General features: G+C 47.3%; 1 protein-coding gene across 2 annotated transcripts in view; it reads left to right on the forward strand.

Annotated features, from left to right (window-relative positions):
• DNAJC11 (DnaJ heat shock protein family (Hsp40) member C11) overlaps window positions 1-20,897 on the forward strand; it is a 75,072-nt gene that overhangs the window by 27,460 nt on the left and 26,715 nt on the right. For both annotated transcript variants that reach the window (XM_028108388.2, XM_028108389.2), the window contains exons 3-4: window positions 1,381-1,454; window positions 8,120-8,221. In XM_028108388.2, the coding sequence (XP_027964189.1) occupies window positions 1,381-1,454; window positions 8,120-8,221 (176 nt within the window). The remainder of the gene's footprint in view (window positions 1-1,380; window positions 1,455-8,119; window positions 8,222-20,897) is intronic.

Consider the following 20,897-nt stretch of genomic DNA (forward strand, 5'->3'; position numbering starts at 1 on the left):
ATCAGACACTTAAAAGTCGCTGAAATCGATTCTCTGTTATGCATATTTTGCCACAGTTTTAAAATAAAAATTAAAAAATAATAATTCACTCTTAGGGTACACACCAAGTAAAATAAGTTGATTATTCAGAGCCATTTGGTAATTTGCTCCTTAGACCAAAAATTAGTAATGTGTTTCTTTACAGAATAAAGACTTCTCGTTGCAGACGTAAGAGCATATGCTGTATTTCACTTTATGGTTTTACCATAAAATTAGATTTTACTGAGGAGTAACAACTTGGGCCATGGCGCATGGCGCATGTCTGAGCTCAGTGGTGGGTCTTCAGCGGACGTAACTCCAGTCAGACCACTTCCACGGCGGTCCTGACCAGAAGCCTGGTCCTTCTATCATATTCTGCTGTCTGAATGGCTGCATTAATCTTACTGCTGTCCAGATTACCCACATAGCCCATTTGTGTGGCTCTGGAGATTCAGGGAAGAGTTAACAGAAAACCCTCGTGGAGCTTATAGAAATGCTGCGGCAGCAGACCTGGCCCCAGTGTTCGTCCTGACGGAGAGACCAAAGCAGAGCTGTGAATAAATAATTCCCCATGAAATCCTACAGATTAGCTCGAGAAGTCTGCGTCCCACATTTTCCAGTGGTCAGCATTTCTTTCTTCCCCATTAGATTTGAATATGGATAGAATCATGTACATCATTTTTTTAATTAGGCCTAAAAATATACAGGAAGTCTCAAGGGAAACAAGATTCAAAGGTCTTGATCAGAAACTGGCAGAGGAGAAGGGGGACAACTGTTAGATTTCCTGACACTTATGTTCAGTTTGGACATCCTTCCAGTAGCTCCGTCCCTCACTGATGTGGCTGCCACCATAGTTGACAGGTGTTTGTGGCTTTAAATGATTTATAAAAAAGAGGAAAGGTGGGGGGAAGCCTGTCTTAGGAGTTAGTGAAACTCTGCAATAGAGCAAATAATAAATCACCTTTTTCTACAATCAGAGCCTGTCTAAATAAGCTTTAGAAACTGGAATTAACTCTTTCAAGCCCAGGTCCATTATAGACTACGGCAGAAACTTAATTCTGTTAAGTTAAATGTAATTCTGTTAAATTCACCCTAGTGATACTAGGGTGCAGCCTCCGTACCTCACAATTAAGAGTAGCTTGGACACAAAAAAAACAGTATTTCTCATCTGTGTCCACCTTTCAGCACATCCTAGATCAGATCTGAGGGGCAGTTAGGAGGAAAGATGCACAGGAGACGTATCTTTCTCAGCTAGATTGGGGTTGGACAGGGAAGAAGAGGTGGACTTACCTGATGATGATGTTGCCAGGTCTGAAAGGAGAATTCCGTGCTCTCTAAACATGCATGATTCTTAATTTGCAGTGCTCAGCGACCCCCAGACCAGGGCCATCTATGATATATATGGGAAGAGAGGACTGGAAATGGAAGGATGGGAGGTAAGAGAAACCGCACGTCCAGTGCCCCAGAGGAGTCCTCACACATCTACAGAACAACCGCCCTCCAGTCCCACACCCTGGGATCATGTGTTTGAGAATACTGGGAGACGCTAGAATCCCTTCCTCACTGGTATTTTGGTCTCAGAGACTGAGTTCTAAGCTCGGCTATGCCTCTGCATACCTCTGTTTATTTGGGCAGGTCAGTCATCCAGCTTGTCCTCAGTGTCCTGACCTGTCAGGTAAAAAGCAAAGGGTATAGACCCTGCCAGTAATTCCTAACCCCGGGGAGGGCACAGACTGGTTGGAGGGTTGATGGAAAATCGTTTCTGCAGAGCGGAATTCTGTCTCCACATGTATTTCCTGCCACCTGGCGCGGTTCTGTGCCCTCTCTCTGCCCCAGCTTACCAGTAACTGCATCTGGGACGTGTTCGTGTTGGTCATGTGTTGTGCGTATGAACAAAATGGAAGCAGGGAAAAGTTGAGAACTGCTGGATTAAATTGCCCATCATGAAATAAGCTCCCCCTGGCAGCCATGCTGTATGAAGACAATCACTAAAATCACACGATTCTGTGCTCCTTCACTCGGCTGCTGCCTCCATCAGAGCCTCGCACACGTCCACGTTACTGTCTGCAGCAGGAAGGCACGAGGATTAAGTGGGAAAACGTATATGAGAATTAGTGGAAAAACTCTTAAGTTGCAATAAGAACGTGTAGGTTGTTATGATTTAATTTCATTAAAGAAACTTGGTTCTGATGCCCAAGAAATGGTGGGAGTCTGTTAGCGTTAAATTGGCCGTCGCTGATTTCTCTCTCATCACCGTATAAATTACCCTTGAAGTTTTTTTGGTATTTAATCTCAAGCCTGTAAGCCTGTCTCCTCTAACTAGCATCAGAGTCTTCTACAGGCCTTCAGATAAGGAGTACAAGAGAAGCGACACGGGTTCTAGGTCCCTTGCCACTGCTGCTTAATATTGGTTGCTTACGGGCCATCTCGTACCCGTGGCCAGGTTTTGGGTGCCCACACAATAAATTGTAGTTGCTAGCGTTTAAAAATGGGAGGTTTTGCATAAACATCCAATTGTCTATCTTCTCTTGGAAAACTCAGAAAATCTGGTAGCAGTGTCTCTGAAGTCCCCTGTGAGGAGCCTCTGCCCCGTGAGTGGGCTCTGCTATCACCCGTCCCCGCACTCACCGCCTCCTGTCGTCTTACAGCTGCACTGCCCTCCGTCCATCTGTCCCACCTGGCTCCAGCAGGCATTTCATCCCTGGCCTTTGGCTCAGTGGAGACAGCAGTGCTTCACATCACACTAAGTTCACTGTAGCAAAGCGTTAGGTCTAATAGCTTAGCATTTTTCCATCCTGAAAGGAAAATAGAGTCCCGTTGTATTTACCAACTTTCTCCTCACCCTTTGTATGCTTGTTCAAGCTCCCTTGTTTTTTGAAGACCTGGGTCGGTTACAGTTTCTCATGGGTGCAGTCAGGGCCACTGAAAGGCTGGAGGCCCCCCCCTTCAGAGTCTGGGTTGTTAATTCCCAGCAGCATCAGCCCGATTAATGGGGCGGCAGGGTGACATCTTCCTGGCAAAATACTGCGTTGTTTCCTATCGCCAAACCAGATTATCTCCCCATTAGAAACAAAGCAAAGCAAAACCACACACACAGTAATGATTATAAAAGTGTGTAGGCAGTCACAGATGGTGAATGGATAAGCTTTTATATTCAGATATTTTAGTAAGCTACTTTATAAGGAAATCAAGTTCTCATCGATCAGAATTGGCTTTTTTTTTTTTTTTGCACTGATACTGAGCTTTCACTGAAGATAAAAATGCCTTCAAGGAAGAGCACTTGAAGAGACCTCCCCAGATATTTACTAAGAAACGTATCAGTCCCTAACATACAATGGGAAATGTAGCCCATTGTTCATGCTCTAAAGGAAGAGTCTCATGAACTCAAAAGTGTTCTGTGGGACTGGCTTTGTCACTCCTCAAGGAGACCCTCCCGCCCCTGGGTCTCCCGCCCCTGCTGGTTAACATGAGGATTCTCCCGCTTCAGTCAGAGCATCTTCCCCCCCCCCCCCCCGGGAGGAACGGAGTTCCCTTCACGCTGTTGTTACTGGTGTTCTTTGACTGTTCAACTTTTCTAAATTGCTCATAGTATCCACTGGCCACATAACTGTTAGTCTGAACATACGGGCAGTCGCTGAAGGAAGAGGGCACTGTCATAACCGTAGCACCTGAGACGCCTTTAGTCCTGAGATATCAGAGCTTGCCTTCTGTTGGTGGTGCTGGGGAGGAAATGTGAGCTTGTTCAGGCTGCACAAGATACTGGCTCTGCTTTCAGCCATTAGTAAGTTTTCAGGTTTGTTTTGGAGAGAGAGAGCAAGAGCAAGCAGGGGTTTGGGGCAGAGGGAGAGAATCCCAAGCAGGCTTCACACTCAGCATGGAACTTGATGGGGGGCTTGATTCCACAACCCTGAGATCATGACCTGAGCTGAAATCAAGAGTCGGACACTTAGGGGCGCCTGGGTGGCTCAGTTGGTTAAGCGTCTGCCTTTGGCTCAAGTCATGATCCCAAGGTCCTGGGATCGAGCCCCCCATCGGGCTCCCTGCTCAGCAGGGATCCTGCTTCTCCCACTGTCTGCCGCTCCCCCTGCTTGTGCGCACATGCTCTCTCTCTGTTTCTCTCCATGACAAATAAATAAAATCTTTAAAAAAGGAGGGGGGGGGTCAGATGCCTAACCGACTGAGCCACCCAGGCTCCTACCCTTTCTTTTCCTTTAACCTTCAAGAGGCTTTGTCATTCTCTGGCAGGATTCCAAAGGAAGAAGATGCAGAGGTACAAGTGATCTCCACTTGTGAAACCAGCCATTTTAGTTACCCAAGTTGGTTAGCGGTGTTTGTGCAATACCCATGTTGAAAATGAAATTGGCTTCAGAATGGCAGGCTTCACCTTTGAGCTGGGAATGCCTGGCGGTGTTGAAGCCGGTAACAACGAGCCGGTGGAGTGGAGAGCGCGTTGACTCAGCACTGGCAGATGTTCGATCACATGCTTTGGCCCAGACGGCCCACGGTCTAGTTTTTGTCTGCAGCCCCTGACGGTATCCATGTCTCACTCTTCCCTGTATCCTTGCCGTCAGTCCTACAGTGTCTAAGGAAGTGACCTGCATTAGGAAGAGCTGCAGAATGGTCAAGGTCACGAAAACAAAGACTTAGAAGCTCTCACAGACTAAGGAGACGGGATGACAAAATGCAAGCCCAGAGCCTCGACTGGATCCCAGAACATACAGGGGGTGTTAGTGGAAGAGCTGGTGAAATCCAGAAAGTCCGGGTTCAGCTCCTAGGAGTGCTCTAGGGTTGGCACTGAGATTTGGCCGCTGTCCCGTGGCTGTGTGAGGTGTTAACATCGGGGGAAGCTGGGGGCAGGGTGTACAAGAACGTCCTGTACTGTCTGCAATTTTCCTAAAGTTCTAAGTAATTTTCTAAAATTAGTCCAAAACCAAAGTCAAGTAGCTAGAATCAGAATTTTCAGACCAGACAATCCCTCAGGAATCCTGTAGTTTAACCCCTTATCTATAGCCGGGCTCTGAAGCTTAGGGAAAGTGAAGTGATTCCCGCCCCCCCCCCCCACCCTAGCCCAAGGCCGCCAGGAGGTTAGAGGCAGTGTGGGAGAGCCTGCCTTCTGTCCTTCCACCACACTGCCTTGCTTTTAGGGATCCCTGCCCCCTCTTCCACGGGGCAGATCAGTCTTCTGGCTAGCACAGGGACGGACCTAGTTGGTGAGTGGACGGTTAAGGTGAACGATACAGGTGTGTAGATGAAGGGGCTGCATGTGATCTGCTCTGTTATGGAAAATGTCTGGTATTTACCAGCTGGCGTACAGTGCCGGATGCTGTGTTCCTGGGTGCTTCTAGCTAAGGGTGGCTGAGATGGAGGAAAGTGACTTGAGGCTGGCTCGGTCTCCCTCCCTTCTCCACCATGGTTCACTGCGTGTAAAGGGCAGAGAGGACAAAGGATGTCTGGGGCCTTGGAAGCGGGACTCTGCCCTGCCCTGCCTAGCTCTTCACTGCTCTGGAGGTGCCAACCATCTTGACTTTGCAGTTAGCTCTGATTATGCACCAGCTGTTTGCCAAACCTATGTAAAATCGACTAGAAATGGAATGACTTCACACCTTTGGAATATTTGCCTCTTCAGCTTATCACAGAGTGTGGCAGAGAGAAAGGAATTTGCAGCTATTAATTCAGTCGGCAAAGGTCAGACAGCTCTAGAATTTCTGAAGACAAATCTTGTTCTGCTCTGGCCTCTGCGGAGCCTGACGCTTTCCAGTCTTTTAATTCCTGGAATCTTAGAAATCTGTGTATTTAAAAAATACCAGGAAAGAGGCATATTCATGGAGTCTGTGTTACTGGTTAAAGTTTGGCTCATCAAACTTGTGCTTAATCTGCATTATCAACACCAGTGTCCCGCTGGACAGAATATTCGGTGTGAAACCTTTTTGACCAGGTAGAATAGCCGGATTACTCCGGGACCCGTGGACGAGGTGCTTCCCATCCAGACCCTGCTTGACCTTGGTAATGCATCACCTGGATCACCACTGGCAGGTTCCGCAATCACTGGCCCGGCAAGTTGGGGTTCAGAGGTCATGAAGAATTTGTAAAATATTTTAAATCCTTTTTTCCTGATCTTTCTTGATATTCATGGTTAAATGGAGTAGTTGATGACTTGTATCTCCCTGAAGCTCCTTTGCTTTTTTTCCCCTGTGCTGAAGGGGGAAGCTGACGGGAGACAGGGATATGAGGGAAGCTGAAGCTCTGAGCACCCCCCCACACCCCTCTATCCAGGGTTAGGGATGTGGGATGGGTGCTCACGGCCTCGACTTCAGAGGACTGTCGGGGTGAGCCTCCGTATGGGTTCAGTACAACCGAGGATGGTGCTGTGAGACCACAGAGCAGTCACCTTCACCTGCTGTGCCATTGAGGTCTTTTGATTTGTTCTTGGATGATTTTTGTGTTTTTACTTTAAAACTTCCTTTGAAAGAACCCACTGCCCCCTTTTTAGTAATTATTGATTATATCAGGTTATTAGAGGGGAAAATGTTTTCTTTATTTTTTTTCTCTTTACTTCCTGAAAGCAGTAGTGAACAAATTTCACAGTTTTTTTGGATAAGCCAGTTTTTGTATTAATTTTTCTATATTGCTGAATAATAAAATCAAGGTGCACAAACGCTAGAGTATGACCCATTTGTGTTAGAATATACATACACACACGTACATCTGTGTGCACAGAGGGTGTCTAGAAGGTACATGAAAACTAGATGTTAGCCTGTGAGAAGGAGGGTGGTGGAGAAGAGAGGGTGCTAGAGGCGAATTGCACTGTTTCCTTTATATCCTTCTGTACTATTTTGATTTTTTGCTGTAAGCGTGTATTTTTTTAAAACAATTTTTTAAACTTGTGATTTCCAGGATTGCTTCTTCTCACATCACCTCCCTTTTTAGCTGTTCTGTGAGCAGCCTCTCAAGGCTCCTCTGTATTTCTTCCACTGCCTCAGGGAATGTGCTCTCTGGGCTTCCCCCCCCCCCACCCAGCTCCTGACTTTGTCCCACCCCAATTCTCAGTGTTTCTCACAGGCTATGGCACTTTGGACCCTAGAAATCATGTGGTGCAGTTTCTTCTTTCACAGATGTGGGGCCTGAGGCCCACGGTGGCCTTTCCTTGCCTATTCGAAATCTCTACTTTGTGATGAGCTAAGGAAAGCCAAGGTGGAATGCCTTACTTTCTCATCAGTTTGACATCATTGTGCAATCTCCAGTGTTCATGTGGTCTGCCCTTCAGTACCTGAGAACTGTTGATGCTAAGGTGCATCTTACATCATACGTTCTCAGGGTCGTATCACAGTGTAGGGGGGAAGAGTTGTAAAAAACGCCCAGGCCTGATGGCCGAAGACCACTTGGTCCAAGCTCAGAAGCATCTCTAGCGATGGTCCCAGCGCACTGGGGAGAGACGGCAGGACTTTGGTGGGCACCTTTGCCCTTCGCTTTCATCTTTAAGGTTTATTGTCTGCACTGGGACTCATTAGGAAGTTTAGACCATTAGACTTAAGGTGATGTGTTCTTGGGGAGCCTGGGTGACTCGGTTGGTTGAGCATCCGACTCTTGATTTCAGCTCAGGTCATGATCTCAGGGTGGTGAGATCGAGCCCCACGTGGGGCTCTGTGCTGGGTGTGGAGCCTCCTTAAGATCTCTCTCCCTCTGCCTCTCCCTGCCACTGCCCACCCCATGCTCGTCTGTGAGCTCTTGCTCGCTCTCTCAAAAGAAATAATTTAAAAAATAAGGTGACATGTTCTTTGTAAGATTCTTGCAGCCTCAGAGATCAGTTACTGAAACCAAGGAAGTCATGCTTCCGACTCTCCGGAGAGCTGAGGAAAACCATGGCCCTGGGGAGGGTGAGGGCAGAGCTGAGTGGGTGTGACCATGAGCCTCGCCTCACCAGGGCTTGTGTCCATGGGAGAAAACCCCATTGTGGGTGTCACTGCCGTTCTTAAAGTCCTGGGAAAAGGAACACGAGCCCGGGCCGTGCGGACACGCCACAGTTAACGATGTCAGCTCTTTGTGTATGTTTTCCTCACTTTCTGGGTCCTTAACTGTCTCCTCCCCCTGACTGTTCCTGCAGGTGGTGGAAAGAAGGAGAACGCCGGCTGAAATCAGGGAGGAGTTTGAGCGGCTGCAGAGAGAGAGGGAGGAGAGGCGGCTGCAGCAGCGCACCAACCCCAAGGTAAGCCGGGCCCGAAATCGGTGATGCTGCTGGGGGTTTTAAAGTAATAACATACAAAATTGGTGGAACAAAATTTTGTTTATCTAAGTGGCATCTTTATGGAAAGCAGCTCTTGGTGGCTTTCACCAAAGATGCTGCTCAGGAGTTGGAGAAAAGTGTTTTCAACCATGTGCAGGGAAGACAAAACCAATCCCATGGTTCCCCAAAGCCAAGGAGACATCCCCGACAACAGCACAGGCCAGGTCCCTGAGACCCTTCCCTGCAGTCGAGCTACCCAAGCCCTTGATGGGTGACAGTCAGGGGACTCTGTCAGGGAGAAGGCAGCCACCTGACCACACTGAGGCAGCGAGGTTCCCTGCACCACTTAGGATATGGGACATTTCCAAACTACCTTACGCAGGGGCCCAGGCTTTTATCCTCCCTGGACAACAGTGCCGTGAACATCAGTCACCAGGTTCTTCTGGCAGCGATAAGATGACCCCCTTTAACTCGGTCAGGTCCCCAGGGGAGTTTGAGTCCTGTGACCTAACGATGTGCCTGAGTCTGAGAGCTACTGCTCAGTCCTGCATATGGTATCTTTGTCCTTTAATTTGTGAGGGAAGCACATTGTTCTGAGTGCATGCCCCAGCCTTATGGCAAATGGGATATGTCAGTCAATTTGAGGTACCAGATGTATGAATGGCTAATCAGATGTGGCCCGGTGTTCCTGTTCAGTGTGCTTGATAAGGGGACTCAGACTGCATCAGTGTGGCCAGGATGGCCTGGTAGGCAGCCTGAAAGTCTCCTAAAGAAAAAGAACAGATGCTAGTATACAATTGGGAAGTGTGATAATATGAACTTCTGATCAAATATATTCCAGAAAGTGGATTTTTTAAAGATTCCTACGGCATTTAGAGGACCATATATTCAGAACACTGCCATCTATTTGAAGCCTGCATTTCAAAGTATATTTATAAATGCCCACACCTCTCTTTTCTACCCAGCCTCCCTGCAACAGATGATGGTGTCAGTGGTGGAGAGCGGCTTTTGGTCATAGGCAGGTGGAGAATTGAAACACCAGCCAAGCTAACTCGGGGCGGGTGACATAGTTGGGAGCGCTAAAGATCTCTGAGGCGCCCTGAACCCATGCTCATGGGGTACCTTCGCGGAGCCAGTGGTCAGGGCCGCGCACTGTGAGGAGGTCTGGTTTGAGAGGCTGGCGTTGGCAGATGGAGTGAGGGTTGAGGAGATGGGGTGGGAGCCTGGCAGGAGTGAGCTTTTGCTTTGGTATCTCTGCTCTGCTGGCTGGAGTTTTGCTGCATTCAGAGCAATGAAGGGGAAAGAGAACGTCATAGTAGCCTGAGCCTCTGTGTCCTACGATAAAATTGGCCATCTGGGCGTGTGCAGTGATTGCTTACTGGGATTCTGTGGAAATGTCTCCGGGCCATGTTTCTGTGGAATGAGGCAGCACGGCTGTGACCATTTCACACACGCAGGCAGGTTATTATAAAATTCCTGATACTTTGCTACTTGCATAAACTGCTTCCAAATAAATAAGACATTTTCTAACCAGAAATCCTGAGTGATAACCAGATGTTGGCTATGCAGCTTTTCGAGGAGAGGTTTTGAGCTGGATCTTTTATTCCATTTCTGAGGGTTTTACTTTTCACGCTAAGTGAAAGGGTTTGGAATGTTCTTATCCTGAGAAGACAGGGGCGATCTCCTCTTTTAAGAAAACCACAGGGGAAGGACACTACCGAAGACCGTCAGGCTCAGCACTGACCTGTCCCGAGGGACTGGCAGGCTAGGTACCATTTTTGGTACTGCCATCGGAAACTTGGACAGGTATTTCTCTCCGTTGTTACCAGTAAGAGTTTGTTGGGTGGGGATTTTCCAGTAGGATGTATGTACCAAGAACAGGCAAAGACGTCAGATGGGAAAAATCATAGATTGGAAATACTGACTCTGACACAGTGATGTGGGACCCAGAGCAAAGCACGTGACCTACGTTTAGTTTTCTTGTCTGTAAAATGAGGCCGTCTGGGGGCGCCTGGGTGGCTCAGTCCGTTGAGTGTCCGACTCTCGGTTTCGTCTCAGGTCGTGATCTCAGGGTCATGGGATCAGGCCCTGTGTCGGGCTCTATACTTGGCGCAGAGTCTCCTTGTCCCTTTCCCTCCTCCTCTGCCCCTCCCTCACTCGCTCACTCTCTCTCTCTCTTTTTTTCTCTCTCTCAAATAAATAAATACAATCTTTTTTTTTCTTTTTTTTTAAATGAAGCCGTCTGACCTTCCTAACTACCATACCAAGTTGGGATATGATTTTTAAAAACAGGAAATAGGGGTTAACTTAGTAGAGACAGACAAAGCTGCTGAATAAATGCATAGTGGTACTTGTTTGGTACTAGTGAGGTTAAGAATTCAATTTCGTTTTCGTGTCTCCTCCAGCACTGCATGGGAAGCACTTGGTTTGGTCAGGCAGTTCTGGGCCCGTGGTGCGTGCGTTTGGATGGGGTCTGGCAATTGGGATATCAAAATGGCCCCTTCGCCTGTGGCCTTGGCCCAGTGGTGTTTCAGCGTGCCCAGCTACCTGTGAGTCTTGGCTTATGTGAAATGAGCTTGGGAAAGCACTGTGGGGCTCAGAAATGACGAGCACGGTCCCCAGCTCCAGTGTGCAAGCCACCAGTAGCATGCGTGGACAGACGCACTCCCACACACAGATGCCAGAGATAGCATGGCAGAACTTTGCACTTGGAGTCCGGAGCCCTGCACTGGGATTCAGATTCCTCCCTCCCGTTCTGGGCCCTGGGTCAGGCCGCTTCTCCTGTCTTAGCTTAGTTTCTCCTTGTGTGAAATGGAAGGTTTGCCACAAAACCCACTACTTGGGGTCAAAAGACCCCGAAGTCCTGAGCTTAATCCGTCCTAGGATCTCCCAGGCCCTGGCATTGAGCAGGTCTGGGAGGGCATCTGCGGCTGGGACAGACGGCAAGGCTCATGCGCATCCAGAGCGCTGCATGTGACAGGACTCTAGCTGGACCACCCTGGCCGCCCTCCCTCCATCTTCAGGACCTCTGTTTTATTGGCTTAATCCATCTACATTTCTTGCCTTTTAAAGACTTAAGATCCCACAATAGGGTTGTTCTGTGCCACATTCACTTCATATTGACTCTTTTGATTCCTTTCTTTGTTAATGCCCATAAGCCTCTTCCTCCGATGGCAGCCACTCTGGGAGTCAGGACGACAGATCTCAGGCAGCGCTGTTGGACTTTATTATCGCTTTCTAATGAACTTGTTCCCATCCCGTGTGAAGCAGAGCATTAAATCAGAGACTGTTCGGGAGCCGTCCTTGTCTGCCTCTGAGGGTGTAGACTGCCTGCCCTCTGACCCTGTTACATAACAGTTCAGGGGGCTCGCTGCGTTATGTCCATTCTCCTGTCGCCGTTCAGAGGGTCACATAAACTCCCTGGCAAGACCTCCTTTCTGATTTTAGAAAGGCCAGCTTATCGGCTTGGTTCCTGCAATAGCTTAAAAATAGGATCCAGCTCTATCAGGATAAGAATTTAAATAATGTATCAAGGAAGACATATAACAGTCAAAATTTTTTAAATCCCAAAATGTTTTCATAAGGATGCAGGATTACATTACTCAATTATTTTTAAAGGGTTTTTAAAAAGCTGTGTTTCGGCTGCCATGGCTAATGATTGTAGGCATTCGAATGAGCCCGTGGCTATGACTTCAGTCTGTTCACTGGAAATGGCTGTGATGTCATAAACCGACTCGGCTTTGCTGGCAGGAAAATCGTGCCCAAGAAAAGCTGTTTGAACCCATATGCTTGTTGTGCTCGATGGCAGGAGGGGGCGATTTAGCATATGCAGAAGCAGGCAGCTACCGAAAGGGAAGAAATTAGGACATTGTCTCAGAAGGGACTGAGTCCGAGGAGGCAGAGTCTTTGCAGAAGAGAAGGGCCAGCTGCAGGAGGCCCAGAGGAGGCTGTCCCTCCCATCCTGTCCACGTCGCTGCTCAAGAGTCAAGACGTTCCAGTGAGAGACTGCTGTTTATGCGAGGGTGGGGGGTGTATCCTTGGAAACTCCGGTAAGTTTGCATTTGATCCTCCATGACCTCCGACAACACAGGTTCCAACTTTGATCTCACAGTGAATCTGCGGAGAGAGTCTCAAGAGCCACCCTGGGCTCACCAGCTATAAAACAGGCAAACTGCACATTGCCTCTTCACACAATTGCCTCTTTGAGGGGAATTTTCAATTAGTTACTGAGAATGCATTTGACAGAAATGTCTCACATTATCCTTATGGCCAGATAAAGTATAAACATGAAAATAATTCAGAACGGAACATTCCTGGCTGAATGAACAACTGATTGTACTCAAAGAGGACTGATTAATGCATCATCTCCAGCCTGGTGAGAAGCTTCTCATCATGGGAGAAAGGCTGTCACTTGGCATGCTCGGAATTTCTCTGAATGATGTCAGTGAAGATGTGTCTGTCATAATCTCAGGTGACCCAAGGCCGGAGGACAAAACCATGATTCTAAAAGATCCCAGTGAACTAGAATGGAAAGGTGAAACCTGCTAGCTCAGAGAAGGGGAGACGGAGGGAAATGGTAGTCTTTCCCTGACTGGGCTTAATATCAACAACAGTTTAGAATATTTGTGGGTTGGGGGTGGGTAAGGTAAAGATGATTCATGTATTCACAAGGCAGTTTAAATTGGGTGCCTATAAGGAGCCAGGTCATGTTCCAGATGTGGGCGTGCAGCAGGGGATAACAGACAAGACCCTGCCCTCTTGGATTCTAGATGAGAGAGACAGATAATACGCAGTAAATACAATACATAAATTATATCTATGTCAGAAGGTGATAATGCTTCGGTCAAGGTAGGGGGGAGGACTGCAATTTTAAATAGGGTATCCAGGCCTTGTTGAAAAAGTGGCATCGGAACAAAGGCGAGGAGAAAAGAGTATCCGTGTGGAGATCGGGGAAGAGCCTTCTGGATGGAGGGAGTAGCCAGTTCAAAGGGATATGGTGGGTCTGGTATGTTCGAGGAATAGCAGAGAGGCCAGCGTGTCTGGAGCGGTGGTGGAGGGACTTAGTAGGAGGAGCTGAGCTCAGAGAGGCACATCTTGCCCTCCCCTGTGGGGAAGCAGCAACTGGTCTTACTTTGTGACAGTTTGAGAGAACAACCGACAGCACAAGGACGATTTTGGCTGGGTGTAAGGAGCGGTGAACAAGGCAGGCTGCTGGGGACTAAAGGAAGCCGCACTTTCATCCACCATCTCATCCTGAACACAGAGCAACAAGGACCTACATCTTCCAGGGGGGTGGGGGGGGTGGGGGGAGTTATATAATTAAGTTAAAAATAAGTTTTCCCGGCTGTTCCCAGAGTCAGTGTGGGAGTGGATTCCAGGCCAGCAGGTGGTGCTCCCATCCGGGCTGGGTGGAGTCCCTTTGATGACCTCTTGGGGCGGGGAGGGGGGAGTGTCTCTCCCACTCCAGGCCCTGCCCGTGAGTAATGCAGTCATTTGGTTACGTTGGCTCTTCCTGAGGAGGAAACTTTTGACATGGGCACAAGAAGGCTACTGATTTTTAAATATGCATATAAAACCTTTCTGAGATTTTAATCATTTTTAAAGATTTTTATTTATTAGAGAGCATGGGTTGGGGGGAGAGGCAGAGGGAGAAGCAGACTCCTCGCTGACCAGGGAGCCCAATGTGGGGACTCCATCCCAGGACCCTGAGATCGTGACCTGAGCCAAACGTAGATGCTTCACTGACTGAGCCCCCCCAGGCGCCCCAAGATTTTAATCTTTTTTAAGGAAACTCTAGTTTTGTTGAAGTCTGAGGTGTGGGGAAATTTTTTTCAGTTTTTTGTGGTCCAAGTAATAATGCATAAGTAGTTTAGAAAGTTGGTTACTCGACATACTACCAAAACAAGCAGTTTCCCCTCCCCACCCGTCTTTCCAGGCCTTGCCCCTGCCCCCCGCTGCAGAGGCGCCACTCCGAGCTCTTTGAGCTCTTGCTTCGGACACCTCTCTGTATTCCTGAGTTGCGTGTTTACACTGTTCTCTGTTTTTTTTTCAGTTTTAGCAATTAGTATTGACCTCCCACCAGTAAAGAAAAGGATGCCGTTCGCACATGTGTCAGTCCACGCAGTGTGGTTACAATCCCCTTTCAGGTGAAGTGAATAAATGCTCGGCTGAGCCAGCTGGCATACCACGACCACCTGACTGACCGTCTTCCTTCCTTCCTTTTTTTCTTTCCTTTTAAAGTTTATTTATTTTAGAAAGGGGGGAGGGGCAGAGGGAGAGAGAGAATCCCAAGCAGACACCCCGCTGAGCAGGGAGCCCGACAAGAGACTTGATCCCAGGACCCTGAGATCATGACCTGAGCTGAAATCAAAAGCCAGTCGCTTAACCGACTGAGCCACCAGGTGCCCCCACCTGACCTTTCTTAAAACCGTTTTTTCTTCACGGTGTTAGTAACTCTCCTTTGGTTTCTTTGATGAGCTTTCTATAAATCTGTCACTAATTTGTTTCCGGACTGTCGGGACTGAACGTTCCCTAGTGCCCTCGGACTCCTTAGGTATTCTGTCACTCTTACCCATCCCAGTGGCACCCCCTGAAGCCCCGCTCCGTCCTCCCTGCTCCCACTCCAGTCTGGACCCCGCTTTCTGGCCTGCTGTACAGCTGGGGGCCCCCCGACTTTCCTCGCCGACTTCCTGGGAATGGCTTTCTGTTCACTCAGTCGATACCTTGTTCCCAAGGAGCAGCCACAGGAGACATGGCCAGGCCCGGAGACACACGGAACAGCACCTCCCTCCCCTCGGTGGGCTCCCTTGATCCCTTTCTGTGGAGAAAACCATCTTCCAGCATCTTCCTTAAAGAAGATCCCTGGAAGGCAAATTTCTTTGTCCCTTTTTCCCCCATTTTATTGTCTCTTAAAAGAAAAAATAGTAACATAAGTACTTACACGTATACATATGTACAGAGGCTTACGTGTGATGTCTAGGCCGTAGCAGTAGTCACAGACATGGAGGAACCCACCACCTGACCCCGGGACAGGAATATTGCCCACACCTTGCATCCGCCTCCATGGCCCCCTCCTGCCCCATCTTCCTGCCAGAAGGAAACACCATCTAAAGGGAGCCATCCTTCTGTTGCCTTTTAAATTTTGTCACAAATTGGATGTATGCTTAAGTAATCCACTGTTTGGTTTTTATTGTTTTTGAGCTTTTTTATAAAAATGGTACATGCTATAGGTAGTCCTCTGGGACCTGTTTTCTACCCACACCTCCTACTCTTTCAAACGTCTGTGTGTTTCAGGAAGTCGTGACTCAGTCATGTTCCTTGCCGTACACCACAGTTTATCCCTCCTGCGAGTGGGTGTTTAGCTTCCGGGTTTCCGCGATGATGGACGTTGCCGCTGTGAACGTTTCTCGTGCTTGTGTCCTGGTGCGCATGTGCGAGAGTGTCCACAAGCACCTCGGTCTAAAATTGATGGGTCACGGGATATGCAAATGTTCAGCTGTAAGAGATGTGGCCACATTGCTTTCCAGAGGTGAAATGTGGACTTTCATAACTCAGAATGTCTTGATTGCATCTTTAGACTTAACTAAGTATAAAGCATGTATCTGCGTACTTTTTACAGTATGTGTATAGATAGATAACGCACATGTTTAGGAAGTGTGTCTAACTTAGTACTTAGTTATAGCTTTATATTTAATGTTAGAAATGGCTGCTTTTTATCTGTTTCAGATCTAAAAAACAATGGTTTTATATAATTCAATCTACTAATTCAACTGGATATGAAGTTCTAGTTTGGAAGTGATTTTTCCGCTGAACTTGGAAGACCTCATTCCAGTGTCTTCTAGCTTCTAAGACTGGTGTTGAGAAGACCCGTTCTAGTTCCTGATTCTTGTGTGTGATGTTTTTTTCCCCTTTGGAAACCTGTAGGGTCTTCCTGTCTGGGCTCCTGCAGCTGCATGTGGGAGGCCTCGGGTGAGCGCCTCAGTGGAGTCAGGTGCCCACAGTGGGGGCTCCCCGCCCCTCCCCCCGCCTCCACCCCGCCGGGCTCCGCAGCCCTGCAGCATTTTCTCACATTCTCTCTTCCTAGCTCTCCTCTCCTTCTGTCCACATTCCTTCCATTGCGCATATTGGACCCTCTGGACTCATCGTCTCACTTGCTGATTTTTTCCTCTCCATTTTGCGTATTTTGGGTTTAGTTCTACTTGTTTGAGAGTTTCTTTTTCTAGGGTACTTTCCATCCTTCCTTCCAGTGTGAAAAATCCTGCCGTATTTTTTAACATCAAAGAACTTTCTTCTTCTCAAATTTGTTGTTGTTTTTTGAATTCATGGGGAGGTACAAGGTAGGGCTCTGGTTCTTGAGCTGTGGAGATAGATGCCCTGAGTTCAAGTCCTGTCTCTGACACCTCCCAGCTGTGTGGCCTTGAGCAAGACACGTGGCCTCTGTTCTTAGTGTCTTCATCTGTGAAATGGAGACAGTAACAGTACCTGCCTCATTGTTAATGAAAAGATTAAATGGAATAATACATATTGAATACTTAGGAGAGGCCCCGACACTTAGTAAGCATTCATAAATGCTAGTTTTTATGATTAATGCAATATCTTTTATTTTTCTAAGGATATTACTTAGACATTTCTTGCCATTTTCTTTGGCATTTGTATCCTCTGCTTCTTTCTGGTTCTTTTTGATTTTTACTTGGTTTTAGACTTCCGTGTTGGAGGTTTTCCTCAAATGTCTGGTAATCTCTGGCTGGCTGCTCTTGAGGTAGTGAGGCTTAGGGGATGTGCCATGGACTTGGCAGGACTTGTCACTGATAGCCTTAACTCTGGGGTGTTTGGATGGAGACTCCCACCCCGCCCCCCCCATACACACACAAAGGTTAGTGTTGAAAGGCCTTTTCTACCTTAGCAGGTGATACTTCTCTGGAGAGGAAACCCCGTCTCTCACCTGGCTGTCGGCAGTCTTGTTGCTGAGGGGGTGGGAGGTCGGGAGGTGACCATTCCACTTCACCTTTGTTTCCAGTACCTACCCCCCCTCCCAGCTGGACCTGGCACACCTTCCTTTGATTTCTTCAAAGAGCAAGGCTCTTTGAAGTTGTCTCCTTAGTGAGCAGGCAACTCCTGAGGTGCTGGTCCCTCCCATTCCTGAGCCAGCAGAAGCCTGGTTTCTTTCTCTGCTCAGTCAATGGCCACCTCCATTCTTTTCCAATTTCTTTTTTTTTTAAGATTTTATTTATTCATTTGACAGAAAGAGACACAGCAAGAGAGGGAACACAAGCAGGGGGAGTGGGAGAGGGAGAAGCAGGCCCCCCGCCGAGCAGGGAGCCCGATGCGGGGCTCGATCCCAGGACCCTGGGACCATGACCTGAGCCGAAGGCAGACGCTTAACGACTGAGCCACCAGGCGCCCTCTTTTCCAGTTTCTAAGGCTTGGTTAGCATTATCCTGTTGTTCTTGGTATTCCTTGAGTGTCACTTTGGGAGGGAGGGGGGTTTCAAGAGAACAATCCTATTGGCTTAACCAAAAATCCAAATTTATTTATTGGAGATAATTGCACTGGAAGACTATTATTTGTCCGTAATCATTGAGATAGAGGAACAAAAGAAAGCGGCCACAAATCTGTCAAATGCAGCTTCTTCAGTTAAAAGACTGTCGGGGGGCGCCTGGGTGGCTTAGGTGGTTAAGTGTCCGACTCTTGATTTTGGCTTAGGTCGTGATCTCAGCGTTGTGAGATCGAGTCCCATGTCAGGCTCCGTGCTCAGTGCAGAGTCTGCTTGAGATAGTCTCTCTCTCTCTCTCTCTCTCTCTCTCTCCCCCCCTCTCTCTCTCCCTCTCTCTCCCTCCCCCTCTCCCCCTCTCCCTCCCCCTCCCCCTCTCCCCCTCTCCCTCCCCCTCCCCCTCTCCCCCTCCCTCCCCCCCCCTTCCTCCCTTCCTCCCTCAAACAAAATCTTTAAAAGACTGTCAAGATGGAGAGAGGACCTGGGGCCACCAGGGGTTGGGCAGAGGAGAACTGCTCAGTAGTCTGCAGATGAGAGAGTAAAAAGGTATCTTTTTGACAGTGCTCATTTTTATGTAATGGTTGAAGAAAAAAGGGTTGACTCATGAATGATTCATTGGATGGTCCAGGAATATGGTGATCCAGTGGGGTTGTAGTTTAGAAGTTGGAATAGAAGCGTTAAAGGGGATCTCTCCAGCTACTTCTCTAGTGTTTAGTTCCTTGAACCTTTGAATCTTATCAGTTGGTGATTTTTATTGAGGAGCTCAAATCCTGAGACTCTGAGTCAATCATATTCACTTGACAAGTTGTGTTACATTGTTATCAGTGTTACTTGGTTGTTTGAAGACAGTTTGAAACAGTGGAATGTGTTCCCCAGAGTCCAGGTACTTCTAGTCCGGGTGGCAGAAACTGCCCTGTAGGATAGATTAAATCTTGCAGCTCCTCAACAAGTCACAAAGGTCTCACTTGGGAATCTGTAGCTGTTGTGGTCCCACTGACATTTTTTCAGTGTATCATGACTGTATGTAAAGGACTTCATAACTGTCATCATTGTCATCTTTTTATATGCTGATGACAGAATTAAGTACCGTAGAATGAGGGTCAGCCAGCTGTGGCCTACTGTCTAGATTTCTTCAGCCTGTGAGCTAAAAATCGTTTTTATTACATCTTAAATGGTTTTTAAGAAATCAAGAGGGCGCCTGGGTGGCTCAGTCGTTAAGCGTCTGCCTTCGGCTCAGGTCATGGTCCCAGAGTCCTGGGATCAAGTCCCACATCGGGCTCCCTGCTCGGAGGGAGGCCTGCTTCTCCCTCTCCCACTCCCCCTGCTTGTTTCCTGCTCTCACTGTCTCTCTCTGTCAAATAAATAAATAAAATCTTTAAAAAAAAAAAAATCAAAAGAATATTTGTGACACATAAAAATCATATGAAACTCAAATTTCAATGTTCTTAAATAAAGGTTTATTGGAACACAGCAGCACCTATTCAGTATTACCTGTGGCTCTTTGATGCTTCCAGTGACAGCACAGACTTGAGTTGTTTCAACCGTAGTTGCCCACAGAGCCTGAAATATTCTCTGGCCCTTGACATAAAAGGTTTGGTGACCCTGCTGTACTGAAAAATAAATGAAATGTGCAAGTATTTTCCTCTGTAAACTCTTTATTTGAAAAATATGATTTAATAATAAAAGAACACAAGCCTGCATGCATTCAACTAGAAGTTGTTGGGAAAGCTCTGGCTCATTAATTTATCCAGCATTAGATCTGTTTTATCTTTTTCTTTTTCCTTATCTTTTTGATCTTCTGTCAGAATTCGGATCTGACCTTCATTCCTCAAAGTTGTGACTTCTCGTATAAAAGCATATTGCCTTGAAAGTTTTTGAAAGTGAGTTGTAAGTTGCAGCCAAACGCCTGGTTAGCACGTAGAGAAGAAAGCTGCCCAGTTCTAGTGCTTTGGCCAGTTCATTTTCAAAAGGTTATTTCCTTGAAATGGAGGAACAGCAGAAGGCAGGCATCCAAACCGCTCCTTAAAATATTAAAAGCCATGTCCTTGTGAACTCAGTGCCGTGATCGCTCATCTCTAGGACAGTCCGTTTCATCAGCCGTGGCTGGCACTGGAGCCTAACTTTCTGTGTGGCGGCTCTCTTGACCTTTCTAGGTTAGTCCTTTTCCGTAGACTTGGATCAGCACCAAAGGCTGTTGAGTCTCAAAAGTCACTGGCTCGTTGGAGTATTTGGTTATTTTGGCCTTGTTTAAAGAAACAACAAAATGGTTGAAAAAGTGATGACGTGAGTAATAGTTTTTAACTTTTTAAAGGTTATTCTACCTGCTGGTGAGTCAGTTGATTGTCAGTGAGGAGTTAACACAAATATCTATCATTTTAAAAGTTTTCTTTGGGAAAGGAAATAAAACCATATTTAACATTATTCTGGAAGTTTTAAGCCAACGCAATTTGACAAATAATAAAAGAGATGTAAATGTTGAAAGGGCTGTAATTTTCGGTGTAAGATATGATTGCCTATCCTTAGAGAACCAACCGAAAACCATCAGGACTAACAAGCTGAATGAGGCAGCCAGTTAAGAAACCCACATACCTAAGAGCGGTTTCTGCTGTTCCTGCCATCAGCACCTCTCGGATTACGGAATAGCCTCTCCTGCTCTCCCCGCCTCCCTCCTTCCCCCAACACAGCAGCCAGAGTGAGCCTGCAGAAACTCAGGTCAGACCAGGTCATCCTGCTTGAAGAGCTCGAAGGTTGGCATCATTCATTGTCAGCAGAATGTTCACGGTGGCCTGTAGATGGGGTGACCATCGTGCATCAGGCAGACCAGGACATTTTGAGAGTAAAAGGGCATGCTTAAAATAATGAACATTTTGTAGTTTTTTGAAATGTTTATTGATCAGGGCACCTGGGTGACTCAGTCAGTTAAGTGTCTGCCTTTGCTTCAGGTCATGGGTCCTGGGATTGAGCCCGAAGTCGAGCTCTCTGCTTGGCGGGGAGGCTGCTTCTCCCTCCCCCTCTACCTGCTGCTCCGTCTGCTTGTGTGAGCATGCTCTCAAATAGATAGATAGATAGATAGATAGATAGATAGATAGATGATAGATAGATAGATAGATAGATGATAGATTGATAGATAGATAGATAGATAGATGATAGATAGATAGATAGATGGAT

Source organism: Eumetopias jubatus, unplaced genomic scaffold (assembly GCF_037043125.1).
Source record: "Eumetopias jubatus isolate StellerSeaLion01/CBP00866 unplaced genomic scaffold, mEumJub1_p1.0 scaffold_4, whole genome shotgun sequence".
Taxonomy (NCBI): Eukaryota; Metazoa; Chordata; class Mammalia; order Carnivora; family Otariidae; genus Eumetopias; species Eumetopias jubatus.